Consider the following 22,903-nt stretch of genomic DNA (forward strand, 5'->3'; position numbering starts at 1 on the left):
GAGAAAAACCCAGCAAAGGTTTAAGCCCACGTGGGAGCCAAAACATACTCCGGCTATTACCTTATTCTGGGTTCGAAAGGAAAGAGCAGAGTCTATCAAGACACCTAGAGTTTTTATTGCCTGTTTAGGAACCGGACGAGGGCCCAAAGAGGACGGCCACCAGAGGTCACTCCATAGATGGATGTCTTTGCCCACCACCAAGATCTCTGATTTATTAGCATTGAGCTGAAGACAATTGGCCATCATCCAGTCTGCAATAGCAGTTAGATCTTCCAGGAACTTAAGTGCACCCTTTCCTGAGTCGCCAGATAATGCCACCACCAGCTGTGGGTCATCAGCGTATGATACCACAGCTTATCCTATGCTCCTGGCCACTGCTGCCAGAGGTTGCATATAGATGTTAAAAAGGGTTGGGCTTAAGGCCGAACCCTGCGGAACCCCTTGATGGACGGCATGTACCTGGGAGCAGAAGGGAGGGACAGACACCTGGAATGTACATTCAGCAAGGAAGGAGGTCAGCCAGCCCAGAGCAGAGCCACCGACACCGATGTCCTCCAGACGCTGCAGCAGGATCCGATGGGATACAGTGTTGAATGCAGCACTCAGATCCAATAAGATTAGAGCTGAGGTGCGACCGACATCTAACATGCCCCTCAGAAGTTCTGCTACCGCCAGAAAGGCGGACTCAGTGCTGTGCAGAGGCCGAAAGCCATTCTGGGATGGGTCCAGCAGATTATTGTTTTCTATGATGTTTATAAGAATGGCATTAATATGTGTTTCGGTGATCTTGGAAATCAGCGGGAGGAGGGAGATAGGGTGGAAGCTCTCTGGTTTGGAAGCATCCAACCTGGGCTACTTTAACAGAGGAACCACCTTGCCATGTTTCCAGGAAGTGGGAACCACCACAGAGGATACAGATAGATTGATACATTTACAGAAGGGAGAGAGAAGTTGAGGCAAAAATTTCAGGAAGAGATCAGGTTTAAGAGGGTCTGCTGGGGATCCTGATTTCAATTTATTACAGATCGTATGCATTGCCTCCTCAGTGAGTGCCGGAAAAGCAGAGAGAACCGGTGCTTCACATGCCCGTGGAGAGGGACTAGCCCTAGTCTCAATTTTATAGATATCCTTGACCTTCTTGATAAAGAAGGCCGCTAGGCTCTCACACTGCTGATTAGAGGTACGGAGGATGGCTGGAGGTTGCCCTGAAGCTTTGAGGTCCTTGAGCAGAGATAAGTCACTTTTAGCAGGGTTACTGCTAGATCTAATTTTATTGGCACCCATACTAATTTAATTAGAAAAAAAATAAAGAGAATCAAAGTTTCATGTTTGGGGCCATTACCTGCTCCTCAAATCTCCCTCCCGGCTCCCCAAGTCATCATATCTCATTCAAAATTATTCCCAAAAGAGAAGCTTTCTAATGGGCAAAGCTTCTTTCTTCTTTCAGGAATCAGTAACTTTTCTATGATTTACAACAAAATTTAGCAGCAAACCACTGAAACCTCTCAGGACTGAGACAGAAGCCCCTTTCTATTTGTGATTCAGAATTCTGCAAACTCAGAAAGGCTTTTCCAAATCCCAAAGAAGGGGTTTGGTTTATCACAGAAACCCATATTACTGTTGCAAATCCTGTGATTCTATGACTCACCGGCAGGGCTGGGCTAGGATCTGGGCTAGGATCTCAAAGGATCTCAAAGCAGCACTGGCAAATTTGGTCAGACCAGCCTCCATATAGTGCAAAGGGATGCAGTGAGCAAGTCTGACCACTACAAGGAGGGTTTTGGGGGGTTCTCCCCCCCCCCAAGAAAATGTTGACAACAATTGCAAATTCTGCAACACATTTTTCACTATATATTCAATTGTATTAGCATAGTAAATGATGACCTTACACTGCACCAGAATTCAATAATCTTGAAATATTCCCATACAATACCCATCCAACAGTGCCCTTTATCTCTCTATAGCCACTCTTTCATTTGCTTTATAGCGCCTCTTATACCAGTGTAGGGTGTTGGAGCACTTTACCTCGTAAAAATACAGAGACAATGTATTGTACATCTGAATATGAGTGTATTGGAAATGTTACGTAAAACACACAGGACTACAAGGTCTAGGATCACTTCATTCATACTGGTAGGCATTTGTTTTTTTAAAGAGTACTTGGTCTGGAGAAGCACAAACTCAGGATTTATACCGTAAATCAGTGGTTAGGGTTTGCTTTACTAGTAAGTATTGATATCTACCCAAACAAACCCTTTTTACCAACATTAGGATAATGAAAGCCTCAGGAAAAAAACATAACTTTCTAACCTGAACCATGCAGTTTGCGTGCGGCTCTTTGATGACACTTCATAGCTCACTGTACTGGATTATGATGTAATTTATTAACTGCACAGTAACAAAAGGGTCTCTGCGGCAAAAGCAGTAACCCACTAAGCTATGCATATAAAATACTGTTCTGTGATATGCATGGTACATGTCCTATGCAGCAGGCATATTAACCCTCTGCATTACCTTTTGAGTCAAAACTGCCACTATACAAAAATTGGATTTCTCTCCAGCAGGAACATTAATCACCAGAGTTATTGTGACACTTTTATTATTACCCAAAAACTACTGGACACACTTAGCAGCAGGTGCTTTCACGACTGCTGCACTGCTACACAAACGGCCGCCAGTAACAGAACTGCCCCACACCCTTTAAGCCTCCCGGGAAAAGCCAAATGCCCAGTATGGCCAGTCTGGCCTTGCTCGTCGGGTTTACAATTGAAAATGGCTTTGTGTATCTGGTCCTATACTCCAAGGGGAGGTTCAAGGATTTCTCACTACAGATTAGGATTGTAATTTATTAACTGTACAGTAACAAAAAGGTCTCTGTGACAAAAGCAGTAACCCACTAAGCTACGCACATAAAATACTGTTCTGTGATATGCATGGTACAGGTCCTTAGCTGCAAGCATATTAACCCTCTGTACAACATTAGATGAGTCAAAACTGCCCCAATACAAAACTCTGATCTCTCTCCAGCAAGAACATTCATCACAAGTTATTTTGGCACTTTTATTGTTGCTTGAAAACTACTGGAAACACGGCAGCAGGTGTCTTCACAACTGCTGCACTGCTACAAAAACAGCCCCAGCAACAAAACCGATCCCCTTCCTTTCAGCCTCCCGAGGAAAAGCCCAATGCCCGGTATAGCCAGTCTGGCCTTGCTCGTCGAGTGTACACTTTAAAATGGTTTTGTGTGTACCTGGAGCTAAGCTCCAAGGGGAGGTTCAGGAATCATTTCTTGAAGTAAACTGATTTTGTTCTTGTAAGAATCCCTACAATGTAAATAACATCTACAAATTTAAAATAGATTCCATAGTATAACCTTAAGTACATATTCACTTTCATTGTATGCTGCAGGTGTTAACATTGTAATTATATTAATAGTAGGATTGCTCTCTACAGAGATCATGTTTGAGTGCTTTTACTGCAAGAAATGCAGTGTTATTAAAACCTAGAGGAAACCATAAAATATGGAAAAATATTTAATTTTTCGTTGTGAAATATAGATTTTTATCAAAATACCCCTAAACCACTGTGCAAAGTGTAAACATTATTGGGCTACTGGGTTATGGAGTGGAACAGAGGACTACATAATGTGGTATGGTTATCTAAAGTATGTGTCAAAAAAGGCTAATTTTGTGGCTATAATAGTTTTAATGCACTGAGGAAGCAATGCTTAATGACGAGGCTTTGAGAAATCTACCCGCCCACTCGCCATGGCGAGTTGGATTTAATCAGGGCAAGCTATTTTTAGGGTGTACCGGCCCAGTTTGGCAAGAGTACTGAAGCTGGTAAAGAATAGGTGTTCAATTCATTTTGAAAGAGAATGAACAATAAATATATCTTTAAATCTTACTTTTATCTTGTCAGAGTCGCAGCCTTTTCAAATGTCAGCTTATATCTTCAAACAAATTGCTGCTCATTTTGCCCTGGAGATTGGTGTTTACTTTTTTTTGTCGGACAGCAAAGTTTGAAGATTTTGTAAAGTAACCTGTCTGACAACCGTGCTGGGCACACAACATTTATATAACTTGTAAATGAACTGTACAAATACATTTTTATTTATTTATTTAAGGAATTTTATATAGCGCACAGATACCCCAACGGGGTGTCCCGGCGCTTCTGTGAGAACTGATGCTGTGTCTGACTCAGATGGTACTAGCAGAAGAGAAAGGTTTTTAAGGCCCTCCGGAAGGGGAGTTCCACCTGGATGGTCCGGATGGACATAGGTAGCTTGTTCCAGTGGGAAGAGGCGCAGACTTGGAATGTTTTTCCCCAGAACGAACTTTTTTAAATCTGGGGGTAGAAAGAAGATGTTTAGAGCTTGATCGGAGAAGTCTGGTATTACTGTATGGACGGAGGCAGGAGGATAAGTAAGCAGAACCCTTTCCCTTGACAGCCCGGTGAGCTAGGGTGAGTGCCTTGAATTCCGCCCTTTTGTGAACGGGGAGCCAATGCAGCTTATGCCGGTGGGGAGTAATATGTTCACGAAGGGGGAGGCCACAGACCTGTCGAACTGCAGCATTCTGGACTGTCTGGAGACGCCGTTGGAGGCCCAAGGAGAGACCAAGGTACAGTCCATTAGCGTAATCCAGATGGGAGGTGATCATGGCCTGCACAATGGTTTTCCTAGTCTGGCTGGGGAGGAAATTGATGAACTTTTTCATCAGCCGCATCTTAGAAAAACAGGCCGCGGATACCGTCTGAATTTGTTTTTGAAAAGAGAGGTTGGTATCCCAAATTACCCCGAGATTTTTAACTGAGTCTTTGGGTGAGGGGGGTGTGCTCAATTCTAGAGGCCACCACAAGTTAGAGTCCAGGGGCGAGGGCTGATGGAAAAATATAACCTCTGTTTTGCTGGCGTTAAGCCGGAGGGAGTTGTTATCCATCCAGTTTGCGATGTTGCGAAGGCAGCTTTTCAATGGGTCAAAGGTGAATTGGGATGGGGAATCGTATGAAAACAATAGCTGTATATCATGAGCGTAAGAGGTGGCCTTGATACCGGATTGAGCAATGATCTCGGCCAAGGGGGAAAAATAAACATTGAATAGAAGGGGGCTCAGAGAGGAGCCCTGAGGGACTCCCCACCTGAGAGGGCGACTATCCGAGGTGAATGGGGGTGTGAATACTGCCTGTGTCCGATTGGACAAAAAGGAGGCAAGCCATTCCAAGGCCTTGCCTTGTATGCCTTTTGCCCGCAGACGGTCAAGGAGGACGGGGTGGGAGACGGTGTCGAATGCTGCCGACAAGTCGAGCAACACCAACACCGCTCTAGATCCCTCGTCCACCTTCCATCGGATGGCGTCGGCCATCTCAATGAGGGCGGACTTGGTGCTATATCCGGGCCTAAATCCGTGCTGTGAGTTGTGGAAGGCACCGTTGGTTTCCAAGAAGCTAGCCAGTTGCCGTTGTGCGAGTTTCTCAAGCACTTTAGCTGGTGCCGGGAGCAGGGAGATGGGTCGGTAGTTAGCAGGTTCGGTAGGGTCTGCATTCGCTTTTTGAGTATGGGAACCAATCTGGCGTGTTTCCAAGAGTCGGGGTAGATTCCTGTCTGGAGGGAATCGTTACAGATATCATTTAAGATGGGATTGAGAAGGGGGGCAAGGGATTTATACTGTTTTGCCGGCCAGGGGTCCAGGGGGGAACCAGATTTGCATTTACGTAATTCTGCCAGCGAGTGTTCCGGGGTAATCACCATAAAATTAGAAAAAACATGTGTGGGTTAGAGCTGACTATACCAGGGTCGAGATTGTCAGAGTTAATCTTGCAGGGAAAGGAATTCTGAATAGTGGCGATCTTGTCTTCAAAATAATTAGATAGACGGTCGCAAAGGAACTGGGACACCGGGGTTTGACTCTTGCGGGCAAGTGGGTCAGTGAAGGTTCTAACAGTATTGAAGATCTCTCTAGAGGACCCTTGTGCCCGGGATATTTTCTCCTCTAGATGGGTTCTTTTGTGAACTATGATTTTCTTTCTGTACTCCTTAAGGGCGGCTTTATATGTGAGTTTGCTGTTAGGAGAGTAAGATTGTCTCCAAATTCTCTCAAGCTGTTTACAGGCCGATTTACATTTGTGAAGTTCATCCGAGTACCACGGTGCGGAGGGAGTGGCTCTTGAGGATTTAATAGGTCTGATAGGGGCTAGGAGTTCAATAGCAGAGGTGATCCAAAGGTTGAAGTTAGTCAATCTGCTGTCTAGATCTGTGGCTGCCGGGTGGGCGGGTGAGGTGAGGTGAGTGTCTACATTCTCAGGGGAGATCATCCTCCAGTTGCGGCCCAATGGATTGGACGGGGGGCTCGATCCATCCTGATGGGAGAAGGAGATGGTGAAAGGGATCACATAGTGGTCGGACCAGGTTACAGGGATGGGACCACTTGTGGAGATATCTGTTAAATTGGTGCAAATAAGGTCTAAAGTGTGTCCTGCCTTATGCGTAGGGCTGGAAATTATTTGGTTTAGCCCACCATCTGATAGAGTGGATAGAAAATTAGCGATGGTGGGGTCTTCACCATTATCAACGTGAAGGTTGAAATCCCCAATGAGGGAGAAATTGGCATAGCGGGAGGAGGCTTGTAAGGCATAATCAAGAAGGGCCGGAAGATGGGTAATTTTAGATTTGGGGGGGGCGGTAAACTAATAAACCTGAGTATGTACAGTTAGCAGCTAATTTGATACAGAAAGGTAATGCCTCGATACACTCTATTTGGGCATAGGAGAAGGAAGAGATGGACCAGATAGATCTATAAATAATGGCCACACCTCCACCGGGGTGGGTATTCTGTCTGTTGGCACACACGATCTTGTACTCTGGCGGAATGGCAAGGCAGAGGGCAGGATTGCATTCTTCCCCTAGCCAGGTTTCAGTAAGGAAAATAAGGTCCCACTGGTTGTCCTCTAACGATTGAGCTACATCTAGGGAGTGAGCGACAGTTAATCAATCCAGCTTTAATAATAATTTTCTTGGGGGCTGGAGAGTGTCGGGGGCAGACTGTAGGAAAAGGCATGGTGGAAGAGAGTTGTTGTCTCTGTTTTGTACACTACAGGATTTATAGGGTAGTGAGGAGGGGTCAGTAGAGGAGGTATGCGCGTACGAACAAGTTTTTAAGTCGAGATGAAGTAAAGCTTCCCTACTATAGGAGATGGTAGTAGAGGGGCAAAGTGGAACATAGATCTTGCTCGTCGCGGCCTGGTCGCGGACGGGCGCAGACGGGCAGGACTCTGGCACGACTCCGGCGCGGGTCAGGCGCGCCCGCATTGCGCGTCCGCTGCGCGGAGGCATGGACATCCCCTTTTATGCGCAACTAGAGCGCTGTGAATCCCACCCACACACAAGATGGCCGCCGCTTTTCTATGCCCGGGACCGGCTCCACAGCATCAATGCTCAGCTGGGAGTGGCCCGGGGCAGCGGGAAACAGGGGGAATTAAGTGGGAGATTAAAGCTTTTTAAATCAAGCTATTTTACTTAGCGTTGCAGAGGAGTAAATAAAACGCCGATTTTAAAATTTTAAAACAGATAAAAACAGAGCAACACTAGCTGACACAGCCTCCCGGCTTCCGCCTCAGGAGGTGCACAAGCAATCACACAATCAAGCGCTGGGCAGTCCGGGACCCCTTTCATGCGCAACTAGAGCGCTGTGAATCCCACCCACACACAAGATGGCCGCTGCTTTTCTATGCCCGGGACCGGCTCCACAGCGTCAATGCTCGGCTGGGAGTGGCCCGGGGCAGCGGGAAACAGGGGGAATGAAGTGGGAGATTAAAGCTTTTTAAATCAAGCTATTTTACTTAGCGTTGCAGAGGAGTAAATAAAACGCCGATTTTGCAATTTTAAAACAGATAAAAACAGAGCAACACTAGCTGACACACCCTCCCGGCTTCCGCCTCAGGAGGTGCACAAGCATTCACACAATCAAGCACTGGGCAGTCATCAGAATCTATTTCAGTAACTAGGAAAGCACTTTTTGTAAATCTGAAGTGAGATGAAAAATAAGATTTCTCTAGCAAAATGTTCCATCGATTGTGTCAGGGTTCGCTGTCCCCAGGCCTTCCCAGGTATCGTGTGGGTCAGATGGGCTACCTCTGTCTGGTGCGTCTGCTATTGTACATAGTTTTGCAGAGTATTATGCTCAGCTATATACCCCCATGGAATGCCTCCCGGCAGAAGTCATTGATCGCTTACTGGATGATCTCCAGCCGAAGGCATTTCCAGATGTAGTTAGGGAAGAACTGGAGGACCCGCTTACCAATGAAGAATTAGCGGCAGCCCTAGGGGAGCTAAACTCGGGTAAGGCATCTGGCCCTAATGGCTTTCCGTGCAGGGTGGTGGAGGAGGCCAGGGACCGGAGGCGTCTGCCCAGTGACTGGAGGCATGCGAAGATAGTGGCCTTCCACAAGCCCGGTAGACCGCCAGAACACCACGCCTCCTGAACGTGGAGGCTAAGATATTAGCTAAGGCATTGGCGAACGGTCTACGCCCCCATATCACCCTACTTGTGCATCCAGACCAGGCTGGGTTCATGCCCCAGCGTGCAACCCGCCATAATATCAGGCGGGCACATGTGGCGTTGCGACGGTCCAGGGATTGGGAGAACGGGCAGCGCTTCTGCTGGCGGATATGGACAGGGCATTCGGTTTCCTAAGTTGGGTCTATTTATGAGCGCTACTGCGGTGGCTGAATTTGGGACCATGTTTTTTGTCCTACCTAACCCTTTTGCACACTGACTTGACGGCATCTGCGCAAGTTGCGGGCTTCGTTATTTCAGGTTTTTCTATTGGGCTGGGCACCAGGCCGGGTGTCCGCTTTCCCCATACCTTTTAGCTCTAGCAATGGAACCCTTGGCTGCCTGGGTGCTGATGGATGCTCAGGTGTCCGGTTTTGAGTGGGCGCATGGACACTCTGATCGCATCGCCCTTTATGCGGATGATGTATTGTTTTTCCTTACCAATCTGGAACGCACAAGCCCCCAATTGATGCGCATCATGCAGACCTTTGGGGAAACGTCGGGTCTATATATGAACCCTCGGAAGTCTACCTTGTGGGTATTGGGAGGTTGGGGCGAGCTCGGTAGTTGGGCATCGCCGGCACAGGTGGTTAATGGGGGCATGAAATATTTGAGGTTGTATCTGTCTGATTCTCCCACCACGGCCTGGGAGCAAAATCTCGCACCTGTATGGGAGCGTGTGCATGACGATATTAAGAACTGGTCCCGAATGCCCCTGTCCATCTACGGCCGATCGGCCATTTTTAAGATGGTGTTGCTCCCGCGGTTAATGTATCAACTACAAAATCATCCCTACCCGATTCCCCCGTGGTGGTTCTGGCAGGTGAACTCTGCCCTGGGTCAGCTCCTTTGGGATGGGGGAGCCGTGAGGGTAGCGGTCCGGACGTGCTTCTTATCTACGTATTGTGGGGGACTGGCAACCTCCGATATCTGGTCTTATTATGTTGCATTGCATCTACTTGTCTTAAATAAGTGGTGGTATGGAGACAGAGCGGACCCAGCCTATGCCGTGGAGCCGCGCTGCATGGGTGACCAGTCCCTACAAACACTCCTTTATTCTGCCCCGTTGAGGTGTCCCCTACCATCTGCCACACGGATTGTTTTTCAGCTTTGGAGGCAGGCATTGCGGAGGATGGACTGGTGGAATAAACTGATTCGGGAGACCCAACTTTGGTACAACGGCCGCTTGCCGCAGTTGCTGAATCTTTCTGAGTTTCGTGATTGGGACAACATTGGGATTTCCACTCTGGGGGACGTCATGCGGGGCACAATTTTAAAATCCTTTCAGGACATCCAGAAGGATTTCCAGATGCCACAGACCCAATTCTTCAAATATTTGCAATTTAGGCATGCTATCTCCCCCAGTTTGGAGGGTCTGGACTCATTGTCGGAGTTTAGCCCAGTAGAGGCTAAGGTATTAATGGGGGACCTCCTAGACCATAAGATCTCTAAAATCTATCAATCCCTGGTTATGCACTGTTCCCCCTCTTTGCAGAATCTGCGGGAGGCCTGGGAGGGAGATGTTAGTCAGATGGTGGACGAGGACTGGACAGAAGCTTTCGCTTTCCCGCGTGGGGTAGCTATTGCGGTGACCCTGCGGCTTATTCTGTTTAAATACCTTCATAGGTCCTATTTTACCAGGGTTAGGCTCTGGAGGGCGGACCTGGTGGTTTCCCCGGTGTGTCTTCGTTGCGGGCACAAGGAGGGGACCTTGCTACACACTATTTTGCACTGCATGGCGCTCGCACGATTCTGGAGGGGGGTACTGGCCTGCCTCTCTGAAGTACTGGGGTGGGAGCTCCCTAATTTACCGAAACCTCTCCTTCTCCATGTGATGGAAGGGATCGGGGCAACAACTATAAGCATAAACAAAAATAATCCACAGGGGTATTGGAGTGTGGTCCCTACAATGGTGGGGAGCACATCGTGTTCTTTAAATACCCCTCACACACCAAAAGGACCCTTGGTGTCATGCTTCATCATAGGGGTCTTCGCATTCCTCTACGGAATGCGGTGTGCTACTAACCAGCGACTACGCGTGAGCACTGATGGTAACTCTATGTGTGGTGCGTGAGGGTGTATAGGGCTAGGTGAGTAGTGGGGTCATAAGTGGATGTTCTTGTATGTGATAAGGAAGAAAAAGAGGATTCACTGAAATAAAATATTTGCCAAGGATCACACAAATTTAGACAAGATTATGGGACAAATGTATTACAGTTAGCTTGAGTAGATCATTGAAGTCACTAAACCTGTAGGTCTGGTAAAATCTTTCCTATTTTGAGAGGCCTGATGCATCAATTATTCCATTCTAAAATCATTGTACAAAATTAATCAAAGTGGCCCTACACACAAAGCCTGTTTATGATCATTCTTTTACACTGCACAGATTTAACCCCTTATGCTTTGGTTATGGTTAAATAACTTTGCAATTAACACTACTGCACATGAAAATACAGCATGACATAAACCATAATATGCAAAGCTGCTGAGCGAAACCTGCCTTTCGTTTAACATTAGTTTCTAAACAAGTATTTCACAAAAAGTCCTAATTACCATAAAAATTTACCCTGAATAAAGTAGCTTTTTTAACCTAACAAATAAAGTGAAAGAAAAAGAAACTATTTGTACATTATACTGGTCCTTCACAGATTCACCTTCCATATAAAGTAAAGTTCTCCAGTGTGGTAGACAGTATGCACGATATACAGAACAGACCATCAAATCATTAATCAAGCAGGTCTGCTTTGGTTGTGTAATGAATGACATTGTTTTATAGAGCGCGACAGCTGCTCCAGCAGAAGCGTCCCGGCACTTGTTGCAGGTAGAGTAACCAGAAGGACTAGTTGAAATGTCTAAGACAGAAACCGGGGGACTATTCACAGTTCATTACAAAAGCGAGTTTTTAGCTGGTCATTGAACATGAACTCTGCCTGTATATTCCTTAGATAATCAGGAAGCAAATTCCACAGCTGGGTGAGATAAGACGAAGCCCTGCCTCCTGCACTGGATTTGGATATTATTGGGACGACAAGCAGATTTTGGGGAGCAGATCGCATAATTATGTGCGGCTGATATCTTTTCACTTTGTTCTGAATGTAGCTCGGGCCTGTCAGATTCACAGCTCTAAAAGTGATTAAATGTTCCCTGAATTAATTATTTGCCTAATAGGAAGCCAGTAAAGTGTTTTCCATCCCTGTCGAATCAAGTTGAATTTTGGGAAATTAGGGACCAGGCGAGCCGTGGCGTTTTGGACCCGTTGTAGTCAATTTAGAAAGCCTTTGAGGAGCCTCAAGGAGCAGGACAGTGGCATAATCAAGCTACGATGTTAAGAGGGCAAGAGTGATACATTAGCGAGTGTTTGCTGGTAGAAATTTACAAAAAGCCCTGAGAGATTTCAGTACTGCAAAGCATGTACTGGTTTTGGCATTGACTTGCGGTTTAAAAAATAATAAGGTGTCAATTTGACACACAAGTTTTTCGGCCATGATGTGAGGGTAGGAGAGACACCCAGTTCAGTCGGCCAAATCCTCTCAGTATACAGTGGAGAGGAGGTACTGAAGACTGGGATCTCAGATTTATTTGAGTTTAGGCAGAGGCTGTTCCTAAACACCCAGTCTGCCACTTCCAAAAGGCAGCCTTGAGAATTGTCTGTAGCAGAGTTGTTTAGGTCATTGAAAGAACTAACTGGGTATCATCAGCGTAGGACACCACATTCAAGTCCCAGGTTTGAGCCACCGCTGCAAGGAGGCCATATAGATGTGAAGTAACGTGTGGGCTGAGTCCTGGGGTACCCCAAATTCACAATCATTGTGAATGGAGTTTAGATAGTATCAAGTTAACATAGATGTTTGTGGAGTGTCTGATGATTGATTTTACATGTAGTTTAGTATTTTTTTTAGAAAAAAGGCTTATGCTTGGGGAAAGAAATGGTGCACATTATTTACAGCTTTTCATAAAGGTTCTACTTTTCTAAAAATAAGTTGGGAGTTCAAAATATTTTATTGAGTACAATAAACATTTTTAAAAGTACAGAAAGAAGAAACAATAACAAATTACTGGTAATTATAAAGTCATATGAAGCATTGATAAATCATATCAGTATACAAGTGTATATAATATATCAAAAGACAATAGGATAGTTATGAAGTTACAGTATTAGTAATAGAAAGTATAATTTAGATCAATACTTTAATACCTATGAAATATTATACATTTTGAAAAACATAGTAGTTCAGATGTCTCCACAAAATTTGATGTTTATGTAATGTAAGAGTAGGATGAGGAGAAGAAATTCTATCACCTTGTTGTGTAAATCTAATCCATGCCCACCAGGTATGTGTAGACAATAAATTAGCATCTTTACAATTAGACATAATAGTTTTAATTGCCAAATATATTAAATAACGCCTGATTAGTGACAGATATACAGGAAGGTAAGGTAAACTATTTACCTATCATAAATTAGGACCATTTAATAGAGATGTTGAGATTTTCCAAATAATAGCCCATATGTCGAACTAAAAAGCATATATAACACTGGGCAGTCAAAAAATAATAAAAGCTTCAAAAAACCATTAGTAACATGACAATGCCAGCAAATGCAACAATTCAGTAGTTTAGTTTCGAACAGTCTAACAGGAGTCCATAAACAGTGTAATAAAGAGATTTGATTAATATAAGGAAACTGGGATGATATTTTCTTACATATGATTTATGCATGCCCATCATTAACCAAATACTGGTCAGAAATCGAAAATATTTTACTCCAAAAACAGCTGATTAATACTTCAATCACTGCACCTTTGGTATTACTATCTATATACTCTACGGGCATCACCAATAGGAATTGGTTAAGCATAGCTCTGGCCTGTGCCAGATTGGTGATAGCCAGGGCTTGGATTTCGCAGAACCCCCCTCACACGATCAAGTGGTGGAATCTTTTACATGAAATTTACACTATGGAGGGTGCACTGGCCAGAAGCAGAGGCTTAAAAGCAACTGTTAAGTTCGGAAAGATCTGGGACAAGTTTTTGTAAATTTTATACTGATATAGTTAACGGAACCTTTGTGTTCAAGCTGGCGCTATTGACTTAGTATGGCTAAGAATTACTATTTCTCTGTTCATTTGTCTTTTATTTCAGCATGCAGATCTGTACCTGTAATAACTGGAATTTTTCTTTTTGTATGTATACGAAAAATGCTGCTCTCCTTGACTTGCTTGTCAATAAAACATTTTTAAAAAAAAAGATATTTTCTTGCACATATTTGACATAACAAGACCGTAGTGATGAGAAATATTTAAAGACAATTCTATTTAAAGTACCATAACAACTGGAATAACATTATAAAAAATGACGAAAGGAGTTGCATAGAATTCCATGATTAGAGAGTTCAGAGGAAAGAGTAGAAAAAAAAACTTTTGTAGTAAATCGGTGAATGATAAAAAGGATCTTATTACGTTGACTTCTTTCGGATAAGTAAACAATTCTGGAACCTATACAATTTGTTCAATAATTTATATATATATTATGATGAAGTTTAATAGCAGGATTTAACCATAAAGAGGTCTGTTTAGAATGTTTAACTCTAGTATAAAATGATTCATCATGCGACAAGAGAGCTAGTTTTGTAGCTTTATTAACTGGAGATTGTTAAACGTTTTTTTGTAATGGAGATAGTCAAAATCGAAATTAGGGAAAGTGATTAGTTAAATCTTCAAATTTCACCCACATAATAGTAGAGGATATGGCTCAGCTGCCAGAGCTGCAGACAGGGGAGCTGGAGGTCTGGGTTCGAGTTTCGGCATCGGGGTGCAAATCCTGTGATTCTGGGCAAATCACTTAATCTCCCTGTGCTCGTGGACAGTGTCTGTATACCCTCACGGTGATAAGCTGTGCTATACAAATCTACAAACTTAATTACAGTAGTATGTTGAACCAAAGAGGAACCCTGTCATACAATAAAGGCAGAGTGGTGAACATAAAAAATAAATGCAACCATTTATAAAAGGATAACAGGACATAAAGAGGCAACATAGATAGCACATACAATATCTGCAGTACAACCACCATTTTTAATAACTGAATTTACCCTCACTAAGATTAAGAAAGATCAATTTCTTATTTTAACTTTTTGAATGACACTTTATTTATTAAGTATACTGTAAGTATTTGTGAAAAGGATTCAGAGGAATTAAGAGTTTATTTGGACACCAGACACTATTCTATTGTTTAATAATATTTAATGTGCATCATGCAGTTTGAGGAAACAATGCTATTCTATTTGCACTAAGAATATAATCTGAAACTGAGTAATTTTTAATTCTGTCTAGTATTATCAGGATTGATGTCTCTGGACCAGAAATAAATAATTGCCAAATAAAATAGCTTTACTATGAGGAGAGTTCCATATAAGGTTAAGTAGAGGTTCAATAGACAAATTGGAAAAGAAGGGGAAAAAGGTGGAACCATGTCTAGTTCCTTTAAATAGGTTGAAGGAGTTAGAAATTTGGGCAGTAACTAAGAGTTTAGCTGTAGGAGAAATAGAACAAGCTCTAATCGGGTTTATAAAAGGCTGACCAAAAATGACAGCAATATAACCTGAGATTAAAAATTGCCAATGAACTTTATCAAGCACTTTTTCTGCACCTATTGCAAGTCAGCCTGATGGTTTGTACTATAGATGAAAGGTCATGGTAAGTAAGTCTGATGATATGCACAGATAACCTTTGTCTCATAAAAGTGGCGTGGTCAGTGTGAATTAGCAGACCAAGCAGTCTAGTAGCAATACATTTAGCATGGGTTTTACAATCCTAATTGACTAATGATAATGATCTGTATCTGGAAACAATTGTGGAATCTTTATCTGCCTTAGGAAAAACTACAATCAAGACTTCAGAAAAAGAACCAGCTACAGCTGCATATTGTGCAAGATCCGCAACAAGTTAAAGAAAATAGGATGTTAAATTTTGTGGTGAAAGTTTCATATACTTCAGCAGGAATGTCATTTGGGACAGATGATTTTCAAGAATTAAGTGAAGCAATTGCAGATTACTTTTCGAGAGAGAAATTAGGAGAGTTTAAGAATCTATTTTGTCGTGAGTAAGGATAAAATACCCTTCAAAGATGTCAACAATTGTCTGAAATCTGAGAAAACAGAATGTTAGTAGTTTATCATGTTTATTACATAATTAACAAGGAGTTTCGTAGATCTACTGGCTTGGAAATAAATCTTTGCCTTATTGTTTGATATTTGCAGGCCAGCAACTTTGCAATCCAATGAGTTATATTTGTATCTTAATTTATGTAGTTCTATTTTTATAAACCACATTATTTGAGGAGAAAAGAACCTTTCTTAATTAGTAATCTCATTTTATGAATTAGTTATTTATGAGTGAATAGTTTGTTTCATTAACCGTAAAAGAGATAGTTAAACCTCTAAGTCTTGAACACATCCCACAAGGTTACATTTGACATTTTATTGCCTGCATCAACAGTAAAAAACTGTGTAAAATAATATATTAATTTGTTTTTGTGTTCACCTTTGAGAAGAATATCAGCATTCATTATTCAGTAGGATTTATGGAGCCAGAGTTGGCATATTTTAATTAAAAAATATATCGTAGTGTAGTGTGAAATATCAATTGCATGCATCTTGGGACAGGTTATTCCCTCAAGATGCCAGTAGCTGATCAATCCAGAAACATGGAGAGTGGGGATTTCAGAAAAAGGTAAATTCTTTACTAGTGGGAAAATGAAGTCTCCAAACATCTAATCATGTTGTGTTTTTGAAAACAAAATTAAAACAGGAAACTTTCATGAAGGTTTTAACTTTGACATAGAAAGTCTATTCAATAGAAGGCCTGATCTAAAAATATGAGTCGTATCTAATAATTAAAGGAACACTGTCAAGCTTAATAATTTCAGAAATAACAGCTTTCAAAACAATTGGCTCATCTGTCGTAGGACCATAAATCTTGACTAAATACAAAACTATTTTATCAATCTGTAATTTACAATTGCCAAAGTCAAAGAGGAAGTTCTTAGAAAAAAGAATGGTCACACCATTTTTCTTTTTGTCAGGAGAAAAAAAAACTCCAAACTGACCTTTAACCATGGAGGATCAGATCCTATCAATCACATCAATTTTCTGAATCATACATATATCAGCATTGTGCCAAAAAAGATATTCATTGAACTTTCTATGCTTTATCAGATGTCGGAAGCGTTTTACATCTAATGAAATACTTTAAGGATGGACAATCTGAACTCATAAAAAAATAACTGAAAAGGGGAGAAAGAATCAGAGCAGAAAAAGATTAATGAGATGAGAAGTATTGATTAAAAAAAGAAATAAAAGTATCTTAGGACATACTAAAACAAATAACATACAATACAGAACAAACAAATATTTAATAGTAGCGAAGCCCAGTGGGGCAAGCATAGGATGGAGAAGTGATGTGACACTACAAACCAGCTACAATGGTAGATGTGTGAAAGAGGACCCAGCAGGATGAATGAAATAAACTACAAATCAACTACATCTTGTTGCCTAATATTGATAGGATGATGTTGATCAAGAATCTCAATTACGTCCTTTTATTAATCCAGCTAAAAGATTTGCATGATTGAAGGGTCAAAAAGGCCATATTTACATCCTAAATTCTAGAGTTGAGATAAAAGAGTTTTAAATTGTTTACTAATGGTTACCATTTCTTTTTCAAAGTCTTGATGAATATCGATCGTATTACCATCCACCATTCCATAAGGAATTTCTTTGTCATGACAAGGTGGTAATGATGTAGTACTTTAGTGAAAGTTTTGAGCCTATAAGAGATAATTGATTCATTTTGATCTGATTATTTTTTTATCCTAATTTCATTGTCCGAGACGATCAGAGATTATCAAGGAGAGGGTAGCAATATCCCTTTGAATATTTTTAATATATAGGACTAATGACATCTACATAGCTCCAAACTGCCTGGATTTCCTCTCGATTTGTATTTAGTGAAGGGTCTTTTGTCTCAAATACTTTACATTTAAGTGATGGATGCAAAGGTATTTGTTTTCTTTTGTTGGAATTTTTTATCTATAGATTTCATTTCTTGAGACAAACTTAAAATCAAACTTCTGCACACATAGATCGGTGCAAGATCAATAAATCACTGTCAAAATAAAAAAGAAGTAATTGTTCCTGACATTTAATAAAGACATATGTACTGTAGGCAAATGCGACATACTATTGAAACATAAAAGAAGCCGGCCTAGTGAAAGTCATTCCATTTCCTTACAAGGGTGCTGCCTCCTTGACAGAAGTTTGAATTTAAAAAAGGAGGCATTTTTGGAGCAGGAAACCATACACATTGCAAAGGAAGAGCCAGAAAAGCTTTCAGCTTAAGCAAGGCACAAACCTCCGGTCCTGCAGAGCAAGAGAACGGCATCAGTTGTCTTATCTTAGTTGGAAGAGCTTATCCCCCCCTGCCGGTGAGTACCAGCTCAAAGCACTGTGTTCGTCTGGGTCACGTGCATGCTCTGACTCCCTAAAACTAAGCTTCATTCTCTTACCCCATCCCCTGCAGATCTTTCCCCATCCCCAGTCTAGTTTGTTGAACCTATGAAGTACACAGTGCTTCTCCCAGAGTATATCAGAAATAAAAACAATGCTTAAATGTCTCAAAAATCATTCTTGTGCCTGAGTGTGCACTACAGATTGAATGTTATGAAAGTGAAAATTCCTGTTTAAAAAAGGATACATGTAGAAAAATGAAATCCTTTTAGCAAAATTGTCCAATAAGGCAAAAAGGAACCATAACAATATCTATACTAAAGTGGAATCTGCTCACAAATCAGAACAAAATATTTCTAAACTGGATTTTTGTTTACAGGTATGACAAATATTATTAACAGTAAGTTAAATCAAACATGTTTAAAAAAATACAGCTTTTTTAGTAAAAAAGAAATAGTGACATCATAAGGATGTACAGATGAATCAATGTCATGTGGATGTCAATTAAAACAAAATAACAAAGATTACAAATTGAAATTTACCTGGAATTTAAAGTTTACCTTCTGTAGGTGCATGCATGTAATGGAAAAAGTTCCTCATGGTCAACAATGTTAAAGGTTACAGAGATACTGAGCTACAGGAACAAAGAGATCTCTCTTCTACTAGCACATATAAGGCATCTTCAACAGCGGGAGGGTGGAATCAAGGTGTTCTAACATTTTTACCAAGGCTAAGAAGGGCAGTAATAGAAAGTATAGTTGACATTAGTGGGGTCCAGAAACGGTTTCTTCACAAACCTTCTATTTTTGCATGCTGAAATGTGACAAACTCTTCCTATATTTTGCTTGGATGTGTTTGTATTTGATGACAGCAACTTATACATTTGGGACAGACTGACACTAACCCCATATTCGATCCATGTGTATAGGTTTTCCTCTGTGTGAATTTACTTATACACAGGTGATGCAAAACAATGGAAGCTCTTCCCACATCCATTACGAGAGAATGTTATTTCCCATTTTGTGTGTTCACTAATTGACCATTAGGTATAATAAATCATGAAATCTCTTCACAATTTACAGGTGGTGTCTTAAGAGAAGTTATGAATAAGTGAAATACATGCTGAATATTTTACGTTGTTTTCCATGTGAGCTCCCTGATGGCATGTAGGGTATGTTCACGAATTCCGTACATATGTATGTTTTTTTCCCTGTGTGCATATGCTGCTGGACTATTAAGGCAAATGAACACATAAAGCTCTTTCTACATTCAATGCATGTGTATGGGTTTTCCCTGTGTTTGCTAATGGCTCTTTAAATGTGCTGATTTAGTCAAAACGCTTTTCAAATTCACTGCAGGTGTATGATTTTTTTCTTTCCGCTGTGTGTTCGCTGGTGGATCTTTAGGGTTCCTAACTGACGAAAGTTCTTCCCACATTCACTGCAAGAGTATGGTTTTTCTCCTGTGTGTCTTCGCTGATGGAGTTTTAATTTTGATAACTCAGTGAAGCTATTGTTACATTCACTACAAGGATATGGTTTTTCTCCTGTGTGTGTTCGTAGGTGGCATTTCAAGCTTGTTGCGAAAGGAAACCTCTTTCCACATTCACTGCATGTGTATGGTTTTTCCTGTGTGTGTGTTCTATGATGGAGCATTAGGTATGATCTTTGAGCAAAGCTCTTTCCACATTCAATGCATGTGAATGGTTTTTCTCCTGTGTGTGTTCGCTGATGTTTTTTTAGGCTATGTACCTCAGCAAAGCACTTTCCACATTCACAACAGGTGTATGATTTGGTTTTTCCTGTGTGTATTCGCTGGTGGCTTTTTAGGTTTCCTGACAGACGAAAGTTCTTTCCACATTCACTGCAAGAGTATGGTTTTTCTCCTGTGTGTTTTCGCTGATGGATCTTTAGTTTTGATAAATTAATGAAGCTATTGCTACATTCACTACAAGAATATGGTTTTTCCCCTGTGTGTGTTTGTAGGTGGCCTTTCAAGCTGGATGAGAAAGTAAACTTCTTTCCACATTCAACGCATGTGTATGGTTTTTCCTTGGTGTGTGTTCTCTGATGGAGCATTAAGGTCGCTCTTTGAGTAAAACTCCGTCCACATTCACTGCATGTGAATGGTTTTTCCCCAGTGTGTGTTCGCTGATGTTTCTTTAGATTAGGTATCTGAGTAAAGCACCTTCCACATTCACTGCAAACAAATGGTTTTTCCCCTGTGTGTGTTAGCCGGTGGCTCTTTAGGTTTGCGGACTTACTAAAGCTCTTTCCACATTCACTGCAGGTGTATGGTTTTTCCCCTGTATGTGATCGTAAATGGTTCTTTAGTGATAATAAATGAGCAAAGTATTTCCCACATTCATTACAGCAGTAAGGCTTTTCTCCTGTGTGTGTTCGCTGATGGAGCTTTAGTTTTCCTGAGAAAGCAAAGCTCTTTCCACACTCACTGCAGGTGTATGGCTTTTCTCCTGTGTGTGATTGCATATGGATCTTTAATGTTGATGAACTGTTAAATCTTTTTCCACATTCATTACACCTGTATGGCTTTTCTCCTGTGTGTGTTCGAAGGTGGATATTTAGATGTCCTGAGAGAGTAAAGTTCTTTCCGCAATAACTGCATGTATTTCCTTTTTTTCTTGTATGTGTTTGATATTTGACCTGTAGAGCAGATTGCTCATTTAAACTCATTTTAAATAAATAGGTTTTTTACAGAATTGCTGCTGCTGACAATGTAGGGATGATGAGAGATTAAAACTCTTCTCACAAACACCCACCTGTATGTTTTTCTTATATTTTTGTTTGTGAGTGAACTCGTAGTTGTGATGGTTGATAAATACTCTTGGCGCATTCACTATGTCTTTATAGGTTTTCCTCAGTGCATGCTTGCTGATGCTGCTTTAGTAGTGAGGAGAAACAAAAGCTCTTAAGTTTGTTGTGTATGTATATTTTTTCTCTAAGGTTTAGTGGCAAATGGTCAGTTATGGTTTGCCATAGATCCTATTAATGTGTTTCCCAACGGACTACTGTGGTTGCTGACAAACTGACAGTATTTTAACATTCACTGCAAATGTGTAGTATTTGCAATGTATCCTTTTCTCCTTATAATAATAATGTTGAATGGTCACTGTAATGCTTGCCAGACTGATAATATATCTATCAGGGCTTGGGTCTTGAATGCAAATTAAAATGTTTAAAGTCTGGAACCAAAGAATACAACTCACAGCTTATTTACTATAGTCTGCATCTTCAATTTCAGGCAATATTTATGAAACATACAAAGAACAAGCCTTGTTACCAAGTCTTTACATTCTAGGACAGTGTGCTCCAATGTATCTAACCAAAGCCTTCTTTCGTTGAACTTTCAGAAGTCTGCTTCACAACTCATTTTGTTCACCTATGGTCTTTTTCTACAGTTTGTAGGGTTCATCAACAAATCTGAGCTTATAATGGTCTAACACCACACTATGGATGTTATCCTGTTAGGATCTAATAGTTATCTCGGACGAATGGCGAAATCCGGTGTATTTTAATACTGGATGAGTTCCTCAGCCTCCTTAAGCCACCGGATTACACTTCATGTTTTTTGCAGGAATTGTCTGTTGAGATACAAGATTTTTACAGTGCTGTTATATCTATAATTACTATTTGCAGTTATTTTGAGGTCTTCTTGAATATTAGACAGCTTTCGAGTAGTAACGTACTTTCTTCATTACTCTTCATCTTATGTATTCTTGAATCGGCTCTCTGTGGATGCAAAAATATTTGTAATCTCAGAATGTATATGCAACATAAAGATCACTATGCAGAAGACATACCTACTTGTTTTCTAATACGTTGTACATTATAGGCCTGATGTAGATATTTTTGGACGGTGTTAGTACCATCACCATGCAGAGAACCTTTCTCCTGCCATGGTGACGTTACTATGCCCACCAAATTTGCAGATCCCTGGCAGCCCAGTGGACATCTCAGGTATTTAAGGACCCACCTTCATGGCAGATCCTGTAAATTCATTGAAAGGGTCCCTTGCAGCACCATCAGTATGACGGCATCGCCCACTTGCAATTTTAATTTTATTTTCAAGAACAAAATCCCAAAGCAGGATTTTGTTTTTGAAAATAACAAAAGAGTAATGAGCCCCTCATTACGGAAGTGTTCTTCCATGGCAGGGGACCATTAAAAAGTTTGAACTTTTACATACCACCATGTTTTAGGTGGCGGTTTGTACTCTAAATCTGGCAAGCACACTGTCAAACTTCCATCAGCCCTTTCTTTGTAGGCCCGTCAGAGGGGTATATAGGCAGAGGAGACTCAGTAGTCTCCGCTGTCTACATACTGAAGGTCCATATACCTATAAATTAGGTGAACGGACCTCCTGATTGGCAGAAAGGAGTAACCTTTTCTGCCAGCGTCTAAAATCAAGGCCTATATATTTAATCACTGTGCCACTAAACACAAAAATATTAGTATGCAAATAAGCCTTGATCCTGCTCCAAAAGTAACAGTCCAGTATGAACAAGAGTCCATGTTCCTATAAATGGCAACAAAAGCAACCACATAATAGTTATGACTTTGCTGGACCGGGTCCGTGAGTTACAGCTTAAGTCCTAGGGCACAGCAAGACAATTATTGAATACATTTCCACTTAATCACGTTTATATCTTAGGGAATAACATTACAAAGAAAACAAAACACAACATGGCTATTTGGAAAATAGAAATAATAGAATCCTTCCCACAATGAAAACCAAAACACAGATTGAAAAGAGGATTGTGTGGCATTTCAATGATGATAGTATCTGTAGGTTCACTGCAGAGAGTAGCCAGGCAATGCCTTTATCCT

At 41.4% G+C, this 22,903-nt stretch overlaps 1 protein-coding gene across 1 annotated transcript in view; it reads right to left on the bottom strand.

The window, feature by feature from the left end:
• LOC144773699 (uncharacterized) overlaps positions 1-22,903 on the bottom strand; it is a 184,659-nt gene that overhangs the window by 136,646 nt on the left and 25,110 nt on the right. Inside the window, exon 2 of the mRNA XM_078658845.1 lies at positions 19,408-21,805. Within this exon, the coding sequence (XP_078514971.1) occupies positions 19,408-20,749 (1,342 nt within the window). The 5' untranslated portion in view covers positions 20,750-21,805. The remainder of the gene's footprint in view (positions 1-19,407; positions 21,806-22,903) is intronic.

The sequence above is a fragment of the Lissotriton helveticus genome, chromosome 8 (assembly GCF_964261635.1).
Source record: "Lissotriton helveticus chromosome 8, aLisHel1.1, whole genome shotgun sequence".
Lineage (NCBI taxonomy): Eukaryota > Metazoa > Chordata > Amphibia > Caudata > Salamandridae > Lissotriton > Lissotriton helveticus.